The sequence below is a fragment of the Helicoverpa zea genome, chromosome 13, assembly GCF_022581195.2.
Source record: "Helicoverpa zea isolate HzStark_Cry1AcR chromosome 13, ilHelZeax1.1, whole genome shotgun sequence".
In the NCBI taxonomy this organism is placed as follows: domain Eukaryota; kingdom Metazoa; phylum Arthropoda; class Insecta; order Lepidoptera; family Noctuidae; genus Helicoverpa; species Helicoverpa zea.
In genome coordinates, this window is record NC_061464.1 from 5,219,926 (window position 1) to 5,231,772 (window position 11,847).

At 33.3% G+C, this 11,847-nt stretch overlaps 1 protein-coding gene across 1 annotated transcript; it reads right to left on the reverse strand.

Annotated features, from left to right (window-relative positions):
- Nucleotides 1-321: 321 nt before the first annotated feature.
- On the reverse strand, nucleotides 322-10,503 carry LOC124635598 (protein king tubby). Its single transcript, XM_047171527.1, has 7 exons — nucleotides 10,312-10,503; nucleotides 10,051-10,174; nucleotides 9,845-9,934; nucleotides 6,122-6,300; nucleotides 5,438-5,621; nucleotides 3,701-3,900; nucleotides 322-1,946 (listed from the first exon to the last, which is right to left on the reverse strand). The coding sequence occupies exons 1-7, from the start codon at nucleotides 10,345-10,347 to the stop codon at nucleotides 1,542-1,544; spliced, it is 1,218 nt and encodes a 405-aa protein (XP_047027483.1). The 5' UTR covers nucleotides 10,348-10,503; the 3' UTR covers nucleotides 322-1,541.
- Between the last annotated feature and the right edge of the window lie 1,344 nt (nucleotides 10,504-11,847).

Below are 11,847 nucleotides of genomic sequence, written 5' to 3' on the forward strand. Positions count from 1 at the left end.
ACATTATTTTTGTGAAGAGAAAATAAAATACTATGCTAGGTACCTAAATATACCTAAGTTTAAGTAAGACTGTCATACTGACTATAATGTGCAAGCATGTGCGTTGACGTAGAAGGAACATTGTTCAAAAAGTATTAAAAAATACACATAAAAGTATTGAAATAAAACTATTGTTGTATAAGCTTTAAGTTCTCTTTCCTCCCCACTCAGAGACATTTAATGGTTACTTAAGCCATTCCTTAGTAAAGGATTTGTATGACATTCCATCACTAAGGAGTGACTTAAGTAATCATTAAATGTCTCTGAGTGGGGAGGTTTATATCGCTCAATTAATTAATTTTCATTCAAATTGTCAATAAATATTCAAGATTATTGTAATAATTCTTTTTTATGCACATTATTTAAATTCATATTTTTTTTCATTATTTCATACAAAAGCGAATTGAAAATGCTTCATAATGTTCTTGCAACTACATTTTAAAAAGTAGTTTTATAAATTAATTCCCACATCGCATACTTTCTACTAGTAACAGACAGATATGATAGTAAATGCATATGTGCAATTTTCCTTGGATTCTATACCTTGGACCTCAGTAAATTACACTTATATTTTGTTTAAGAAACATGATAATTATTATTGAAGCCCGCTCAAGAGTCATCTAGATATAACTGCAGCATTTCATACTAACCTGCTCCTTTTTTACGAGTCGGTAAAAAATTGTGTCCACAAATGTAATTAGTATTGTTCAATTTGTTAATTATGCAGCATGGCGACTCTTGAATGGGCACTCATAAGAAAAAACAATTTCTTAAACACAGCCTTTTTAGGCAAACTACAGACACAACTAGATTACAAACTTCGTTCTAACATCGATGAAAGTTGAATTACGGAAAACACAACCCACATCACAACAAGCACCAAAAACAAATGTGCGTTTGTTTTTTTTTTCATAATAAATAATATAATGTTTTAAGTACGTAAACAAGTAAGAATGTACAGACTGTCCGACGTGACTTGGCGAGTCTGAAATACTCTTTGGTTGGCTGCGCAGTAGATTTTTTGCGAATAAAATTGTCTACTGTGCAGCTATAAGCGAACTTCAGACTCGCATGTCGGCAGGTGTGTATATCATGGGCCTATACATTTATAAAGCAAAAATGATGTCGGTGAAGTTCTAAGGCATTACTGCAGACTATAGAATCGTCTAGATAGGAATAGTATTTTCTTATAATTTCATTTAAATAGTTTTAGATTATTTGAATAAGCTGCTAGCGCTATATTAGTTACTTTCGTAAGTATTGATTAATTCTTATGTTTTAGTTTGAATATGTAGGTATAGAAATGCCCACATCATTCATTTTCATCTCATAGACCTTCACCGACAATGTAAGACAATGATAAAAGACTCAAATCCTATGCATTTGTGACAGCAGCCTTAAAAAAATACGTACAAGTAAATTATAGCCTCGTGATTAAAACCACAATAAATAAATAGTAAAACCGACAACCACAGTGGCATGTTGAAGTGACAAAAACGAGATCATTCGCAAGCTAATTTGCTGTCAAAAGAACTGAGAGCTATACCGAACGCCTGTAAAGCGCAAAGAGGGTACCTAAAGTCCATTGTAAAGACATCCTCAGATATACGACCGAACTGCATGACTACGTAATCCGGTTCCGAATCGTGAACAATTTGGAAATTTTTCACACTTGCCTGAGTCACTCTGCCGTGGAAATTGAGCACGTAAGACTGTGTTTCGTCGTTCCAAACTGGAGTTTTGTTGTGTAGTACGACAATATCGTCTAACGTTTGGCTCTTGAGTCGTTCGAGAAGTGTTTCGCTGTCGTCCTGTGGCGCGATGGTGACGCGTTGGCGGTCCGGAGTCATACCTGGGAGGATGACGGTCATTTTTCTCGGACCTTTGAAACCAAGGACGTTTGTATCCTGGAATTTGAGATAGGTAAATGGTTATTTAGTGTTTATTATTGACATATTGGAAAATAAAGGAAATTATTTATGTTGTTACTTTTATTCAAATGATTATTCTGGTACTTTAGAAATAGAGCAAGAAAGAAAACTCCTATATAAATTGTAATAGCAATGTAACGCAATCAAAATTAATTGCCTTTTTAATTAATTAAATAGCAGGTTTCAATGAATGGTTGTCTAGCACTATGATAAAATATAAACATGTATCCATGCGTTATAAACATTACCGACAGACATTATTTTAAACGGGCGGTCATTATTGTCACAATATAATGGTTGAATTTTATTGCATACCATTCCGTATGGAACTACAAAACTGTGTATTATTGCATCCTGTATACGTGGTGCGAGTTATAAGTAGGACTAGATTATAATATAGTTTTATCGTGTTAAAGATGAAATATTGTGATGATTTCTAAGATGAGTTTCTTTCGTTATTCATGCACAGCCAGCAACAAAATTCTACTAACGGCCAGTTTCTTCATCAAAAGTTAAAGTTAAAGTAATGTCTAAAGTAAAAGTAACGGTCAAATTCGTTTTTTCAAGGCTAAAGTGACAGCAACACTAATAGAAAAATTTAATTTAACCGTTACTTTTACTTTAGACATTACTTTAGCCATAACTTTAACTTTAACTTTTGATGAAGAAACTGGCCGTAACACAAACAAAATTACAAAATAATTCAAAACAAAAAAATCCAAAGCAACCGCTCTTCTCGCAATTCCGATGTTTAAGTTATTTTGTTCTGCAGTCGTGGTGCTTTGTAATTTCGATTATATACATATGTGTAGTGGAATTTTGTTGCTCGACGAATATATTTAATTTATACAATATGGATTGCATAAATATCATTCATTGGCGTAATAAAAATATTAGTTTGTCATCAAAGTGCCGTACAATTTCTCAGAATGATGAAGTATTTATCTGAATAATTAAAGGGAAAAACTTCGACCCATTCCTAACCGCAAAGCCTACGTAAGCAAACGGTGACATTAATAATAAGCACGTTTGTAGTTTACTGAATGGAAATTGTTTTGTATTCAAACATTTGTAGGAAATTTTAGTACAATATTATTACATAACTACAGTCTTATAAAGCTTTGGAATTAATTCAGTATAGGATTTATTTCAGTATAAAATAATTAAGTCTTCTAGTCCAAACGGGGTGTTCTTTAAGGCAACTGACTAAATACAGTCAATTTGACATAGAAGTATCTCTTCCTAAGGAAGACTTATAGTTTTGGAAGAGCATCTACTGAAAACACTTTAGTTGAAATTTTGTGATCATATGCAAATAATCCTTCTTCCTTTTGCTTATAACGGTAATATTGATTTATGACTAGCTGTTTTCGCAGTTTCACCAGCAATCCGCTGAACAAACTATAGCCAAGCCAATGCTACTCGTGGATACTGTAAATTTCCAACAGTGAAAGAAGTTTCGGAGCCTTTAAGGTATCAAGAAACAACAAAAAAATGTGTCATATTAATATGAAAATAAAGTTATAATACAGCCTTACTTATAAACGTGAATTAAATAATAAGTAATACTTAAGGGCTGTTTAAGAAAATTCTTACTTATAAATGTTGCTTAAGCATGTCTTAACTAACATTTAATCACTACTTAATGCTTTAAGTAGTAATTAGTTAATGATGCTTAGAAGATGATTAGAGATTTTTATAAGTAAGGCTGATAGAAAATAGCTACTTACATAAACAACAGCAGCCAACTCATGTCTCGTATGAGCGTGATCATGCTTCCTCCACGCTTTACCGTTGTCGTACACAGTGAAGGCTGTCCCCAGTAAATTGGAACGCAACTTGCCCGCAAAACTGTCAGCAGTACGAGTTAGTTCTGTAGGATCCGTGGAGATCAGGTAGTTCGAGGTAGCTGATTTCTTGCGTTTGCGGGCTGAAAATACAAAAAGTTTCTTTATGATTAAAGCAATAGAGGTCATTTTTGAATGTGATAATTTGTAGGAGTAGCTGTCTGATTTGGAAGCTTTTGGTATATGATAGTGTTCTTCTAGATTTCTAGACGATTACCTTGAGCTATTATAAAGCATATTATTTTCGAACTAGTCATAAAATAGTAAGGAGAGTAGATACAAGGTCGAAAGTTACATTTGGCGCATACCTTATCAAGTTTAAGAAAAGAATCGTTAAAAAGCTCTGGGATTGGGAAACCTGCCAATATAGGGTTCTATAGACGAGGTTTACAAGTATTAAAACACAGGTTATACCTACATTGTCTTACTTGGGATAATTTCGATATTTAGGTACAATAGTTAAGAAACATAAATAATAATAATATTGTAGAAGTAGGTTACATAAAACTATTGGCACAGAAAATTCTTGATAAACTAAATAAAATTGGCAAGTGTGTACACTATTAGAGTGTTATTTGATCTACAAATTCAGACTTGCCAAATAACAGAAAAGTATCGTATTGCATCATAGTATAAACGTTTTATGTATTTAACTTTTTTCTTTGTTTTTGTTAAGTGAACCTTAATGTTCAACAGAAAATAATTCGGAATAGCAGACTAATATACTAATGGACTCATTGTACTCGAATGAAAAAATATAAAAAAAAAACTGCAGATTAAAAATGTCTTTCAATAACATCAAAAGTTTTTAGTTAATTTTAGTCCCTAGTGACGTCTGCGTGGTTTAAACAAAGACAAGTTAATATTTAATTTCATTCAAAACAAATTCGATTAGCAATCACACTAATAGAAGTTTATTTATGGACACAATTTAGATAATGGACTTGACCAATTGATAGTTTTCATCAAGGAAAATTAATATTGAATGGAAAATGAGGTGCGATGTTAATGATTGATAAACAGCGACCTTCCAATGCTTATTGATATTAATCTGACGTTTATTGACCGTATTGGTACAGGGGTACATGTCGGTTTTTACATGCAAAATACTTTATGTGAAAGGTCTGCCTGTCTGACCTCCTTAACACAGTGACTAGGGCAATACATGACACTAATCAATGAATTATATAAACTATAAAATGGTAACTAGTAAATCATCATTTTAAAGGTAATAAATTGAGTTGTAATTAATGGGAACATTCGGTGGTCTATGGAATTTGAAATACTGAATATCTTTTTACTAATTAAAATAAAGGAGCATTTAACATCTTGCTTCACGGTTAGTAAGCAATTTTAGTCCATAACTAAAAAGCACTAACAAGCAATTATTGTTTGAAATGGCATTCAAACTCAATAATATAGAAGACTAAGCACTTAAAACGATTATAAGTTTATTTATTATCTGAAATACATTTCTAAAGCCGTGTCTACACCAAAATCAATAATCATAGCTATCCAAAAAGGCTGTAACACCGAAACGCCATTCAAAATAGCCAGACTTTTAGCTCAAATTCCATTTCCAAATTCAAATTACGCGCGTAAATTTATTTTTTTACATACCAGCCAGCAAGAAAACCTTCTTCCCATAATCCTTTTCGAGGTGCAAGAAGTATGTAGGGTAGAGTCCTCGGTCCATGCCCTTACGGTCACGGGCTATGCGACATTTGTATAGCGTGCCATGCTTAGCCGGGGTCACCACGAAGGTTTCCACCGCGCCCTCCACTGACCCTTCTATTTCAGCTGTCTGTTGAATGAAGAATTTGGTTGGTGAAAATATAACACATCAAAGCATAAATATTAGTCGGGTGGTTTTCGTAATTCAATTTGTTCATGATTTATAATTATTAAACGGTTTTATTTTATTTTAAACCTCGCGATTGTAATTTGGTTATCTTGCGATCATAATCGCTAGTCATAAGACAAAACTATGATTGTAACAAACTAGGAATTTAAGAAACTGATCTAGATCTAATTGTAAAATCCTTGAAAATCGCTAGAATAATCAACAATTCAATGCAATTTCAAGCCGAAAAAAAGGGGAATTCAGAGGTGTTTCATCATATTCATTCATACCATTTACTAATTTACGTGTACATCTCATATCAAATAATTTTACCACTTCGAACTTAGCCACTAAGTGCTTGAACAAAACACTAGTCACAACAACAGGCGACAAGAGGCCCGAGGCAAAAAGCTAACTTCACAGATGCAAAGTTATTTACCGTGACATATAACCCAACGTACCTGACTAGGCGAGCTATCTCTCCTCGGCTTATCATGCAGGGGTGCGACAGCTGCGTCCGCGCACACGTCATCAGTGCTCGCGTCCCGACCCACACTGCAGACCGGTACGCTCTCGTCATCTTCCTCCCCGCTGCCGTCGCCTTCGCCTACGGTTAGCACTTCTATCTGATTGCCTAACTCTGTGGTGAGAAGTAAAACCGAGTCTTAGATCGCGCTTAAGAAAAAAAAAATAGGTATAGTCAAATGGAGTTATGCCCAATTCGTCATTTTAGTGATTTGGCATCCATAAAAAACGTGTCTCAGAGTGCTTAGTGCGAGTTTTCGTGAATTTTTTTACGGACTCACATGAGAGCGCGTATACTAAGATTTGTATGCAGTGTTGCCAACTTAGTGGATTTTCCACTAATACTGGTGGTTTAAGTCCCCTATTTAGTGGCGAAATGTTGAAAGTACTGCGGGTCAAGTAGCGAAATGTAAGTTTTGTGGTACAACTTTAAGGAGTTACTATGGAGATTTGAAGTCTCACGGAATGTCAAAAAAGCATCTACAAAACAAAAAGGTGAACGACTACTATATAATTATATTAAGTACTCATTCATTGGTCAAATGCGTAACTAAACAATTTGTGAAACTACTACGCCGATTATAATTTGTGAAGGATTCGGATCGGGTCGGATGAATTGCTAAACAGATGTAATGCTTTGTCTGTTTTAATTTTCTATCGTTGCCGAGTTACATCTTTGGATGATTAAATTGTTTTAGGTTACAATAAAATATAAACAATATTTTTTTAGTGGTGAATTTGGTGATTTTAAGTGTGGGATAAATTTTTGTTAGTGGTTTTCTGGTGGTTTTAAAAGTTGACTCTGGTGGTAAGCTTCTACAACTGTTGGCAACACTGTTTGTATGGAACAAAAACAGGTTCCAATTTTTGACACTAGGTGGAGCTGTTTTTGTTCCATACAAATCTTAGTATACGCGCTCTCATGTGAGTCCGTAAAAAAATTCACGAAAACTCGCACTAAGCACACTGTTTGTCATTCCATAAAATATTTTATTTTGCTTAGCCCCGATTCGTCATCCGTACTTTTTTTTGTAAAAAGTACCTACTGTCATCAAGAAAAGCTTTACAATATAGTAATATGTAAATTTGCATCGTGACAGTTGTCTCGCACGCTGACTAGATTTAAATTATTTTTGTTACTTTCATTTTATATTTATTTTCTTGTTTGTGAATATTTTTATGTATACAATCTCTTTGCTAGTTATGGGTTCCTGGTACTTTCGTAACCGGTACAAAAAGTATCGAGTCACATTTTCGGGTTGATAAAATGCTCATGTTGTCTTCACCTGTGTTTTAATGTAAATTTTATTATATTTATATGAGAGCTATTAAAACCTTTGCCTACATCGAAGTTTTTCATTTAAAATTTCTTCTAACACTTTTATTTCTGACGGTACTTTGCTACGTGAAATTTTATGCGGGCGACGAAACGAAACTCAAAATTTAAATATTAACCCCCTTACTTATAAAATCTCTAATCACCTTCTAAGCAACATTTTAACTAATCACTACTTAAAGTCTTAAGTAGTGATTAAATGTTAGTTAAGACATGCTTAAGCAACGTTTATAAGTAAGAATTTTCTTAAACAGCCCTTAAGTATTACTTATATTTAATTCACGTTTATAAGTAAGGCTGTTAATTATTTATTTTGCTCGAATGACCAATTGGGATTTGGTGTATGGAAAAAATAGTTGGTGACCAATCGGTACTAATGACAAATTGAGAATAACTCGTCAAATGGAGCATTGCTTGGTAATCCGGCCGTGACTCATCCCTGGCGCTTATTGTAGTCCGATACATAATTATGAATGGATATGGTATAGTATGGATATTTCTATGGGCAAAATTTATTTACTGGTGTACATTATAGACCTTCTTTTATAACTTTAACGCTCTTTAATTAAAGTGCAGTCTAGTGTCTCGCAATTTCACAAATTACCCTGCAAAACATTGTCTATCGTAGTTTATTTTTTCATGTTTTTATGGCATTCCGAAGTACTTCGAGCCAGTCCAGAACAACTGAACACTTAAAAATCTTCAGTAACCTTTTTTCTATGAGAAATCATCAAGTGCGCAATTAGCAGCGTGATCCCTCACTGTGTCAGACTCTTACTGACTAAACCCCATCATGTTCCTTCGTAGGCCTTTTATGTACCAGGACCGCGGTAACTCTTTCGAACAATCTCGCAGCCCACCTTCAGTAACCTAGTTATCTTTTCAGTGATTTATATTTATCTAAAATGTGTGCACAGCTGGAAGTGTCCATTTATCTGAAGAGTTTAATCTGAAGTATTTGCGCAAAGTTTTATCAATTGGCCGAAGCATATTTCCTGCTCAAGTGGGATACTTGTCCTTGTTATAATGATAACACGTACGTGCATACTTCTTTTATTTCTTACACTCAGTCATATGTATAAGGTAACTTACGATTTACCATTCTGAGACAAAGAACCAAATTAATTGGAAAAATAGTTGTTTTATTTTTTTCATAATGAATATTACTTAAAATGAGGCTCATGGTAGGCAATAAAAATATGGTTATTGTATACTTTATGTCAAGTTTCAAACTGTGTCAAACTTGTATTACTAACATTGTATCCAAACAATTATTGGTTTTAAACAAACACAGAACCCCTTGTTTGCTTTTGCTACAGTTGGGCAATAAACTCATTGGGTACAAGTACCATATTGAAAATTAACAAACCCATTAGCAATGAATATAGGTAGGTACTCAGAATTCTGACAGCATAATTACACTCTCTGAACAATAAATTAAAAATGAATCTTAGTACTAGTTTCAGATTGCCAGTGTAATTAATAATAAAAGTTTTCACTGCTAATTGAGTCTAATCATTTTGAATTTACTACATAGTATTTTGTGTTAAATGTTCTAACTTTACCCTAAAAAAATCGTTAAATTCAAGAGAATTTTAATGAAATGTTTATTATGTAGTTACCAAAAAGAACTTTACCCTAAAAAAAAAAAAATTTCCAAGAATTGTAATGAAATGTTTGTTATGGAGTTACTCAATTTTCTTTTTAATTATATATGTAATAACAATAGTAGTTCAAAGTAAAACCAGGTAGGTAAAAACGGGCCATGAATGAATAATGTTTTCCTTCTCTTCAATAACAAGCTTATTCACAAGTATCACAACTATGATTCATCATACAAGGTCACACATTTATGTATGTAATGTAGGCATACAATAGTAAATAATGTTCTTGAATATTTAGGAAATCAAGTAAGTATATTTAAATTAATTTGTCTATTAAATGAAAGTTTTAAAACATTTTACATATAAAAGAGACTTTACGTGAAACATAATGATGACAAAAAAAAAATACTTCAATATATTTTTATTATTATGTCGATTAGAATTGAGAAAATTGTGAGTATTGGAAAGAGTAAATTAATTGTTTTTTACCATGTAAAGGCCCTATCACATGAAAATGTGGGCAGCAGTTTTACTTTAAAAGTTAGCACTTGCGGAGAGGCACAAAAGCCATAAAATACATATTTAGTTACAACAACCATGTAGAAAGAGTTACATGTATTCGAGTACAGAAAACATTTAACTAATCATGCTTATGTTAAATAATGTACACAAAAGCATAAAGATCTCATTTTAAATTAAAAAGCAGAATTCATACTTACCATCATAAGTTGATATTCTATTAGTTTGGAGGGGTATAACTTGGTCCGGATTGACTGGCGACATAAGAAATTGCATCGGGCCATCATAGCCTGGATGGAAGGAAAAGAAAATGCGCATAACGAAAATATACATCAAAGATCATGCATGAGTCAACTAAACATTGAGAAAGACTAAACATTGGGTTATAAATAAATAATGAACTTACCATGCAACTCCCGGGATCGGCTGCCTGATATTGGACGTTTTGCTGATCCTACTCTTAGATCATTCGCTTGAACCATGCCAGAATTTTGGCGTTTCTGTTTCATTTTCAATTCCATTAATTGCCGCTGAAATCACCAGAAAATATAAATGAAAAGGCACTAACTAACGAAGGAGAACGTAAAAACTGCGAACAGCTCTTCATAAAACATGCAAAAGTCCAAGAAATAGGCGAGTCTTTTAAAACATTTTTAAAACCACTTACTTGCTGTTCGATTTTTTGATCTCGCGTTGAAGCCATTGTGTTTGAGTTCTGATACCTTGTATTTAACTTTAACTACAGCGCACTACAGTTTAGTTGTAAATATTTTAACTTTTATCTCAAAATTCAATACAATAATTGGCATTTTGTAAGCTCATTTTTTGTTTATAAATCATCTTGCCTACCGTTGCCCAGGAAAATAGTGTTATCAACCTAAAAAATAATAATTGTGCTACACCCAATAGTAGTTTTGTGATCAATGGTAGTGTTGGTAATTTTAAAGAAGTTTTATAATTTAAAGGAATTTTTAAAAAACCCTTTCTCAATTTAATAAGATGTTTGGTTCGGTTTGTCTGATTTGAGTAGTTTTAAATTATCAGTTAATGTTTTCTTAACATTTTGTGTTTAATATAATTATACCAAAACTATCCTACCTATACTAAAGCATAGGATACTTAGCTTGCGGTCACTACTGTATGCAAGCGGTAAATTTTTTTGGATTCTGAATTCAGAACTCAAATCAGCATAATTCTGATTATCTAAGATTGTGAAAAAATCTAACGCGTGGGTAAATATGAAAATGTATACTTAGTACTTACCTATAGTCTATCCACGGAAGCAAGAGCTAAAAGGTAAACAAAGAATGACACTTTTTCAAGATGGCGGTATAACCCGACCGATGACAAAATCACAGATACTGCGAACATTTTACACAAAAATGTGACGTTTTGTCATCGGTCGGGTTATACCGCCATCTTGAAAAAGTGTCATTCTTTGTTTACCTTTTAGCTCTTGCTTCCGTGGATAGAGTATAGTAATTCGTACTGTTTGAAGCCAGATTCTGGAATTCAGATTCCAGTTTCATATATTAAAAAGTGAATTCAGAAAGCCATTCATGATAAGAGGCAATTCTACCATAATGGGCACTGTTCGCATGCCCAAAAGCCTAAATTACTTGTGAAATCGCCATTTTATGTAATCCCCTACTTACTCCACTTTTATGCATTGTCCCTTTAAAATTCCTTATGTACTCCCAAATGTACTCCCTTACTTACTCTCCTTTGCACTGTCCTATATGCGCCCATAATATGTATTCCCCTTGTAGATATACATATTCCATTATGTTCTCTCCTACGCATACAGCAGTAGGACCTCCCTTCTGAACTCCTCCATACACCCAATTATGTACTCTCAATGTATACTCACTTAAATACATCCATATGCACTTTCTCTATATCTAGGTACACTCTTTTATGTACTCCCTCATTCATTTACCCGAATTTAATGAATGTGAATGTTCAATAATTCCCCATGGATATATGTTCATTTTTGAGGGCAGGATCCACCCTCGTCCTTAATTCTGTTTTTTTTTTAAAGCTACCTTAACCAGTTTGCAGGAAAACCTAATTATAGAGCAATTTGATTCCTAAAACAATTTGGTAAGCCATCGACGACTTGGAAAATGGATTTTTAAAGTAAAATCACGTTTTCTACAATTTCGCAAATGATAAAATATATGGAAACACTGCTTATTTCTTA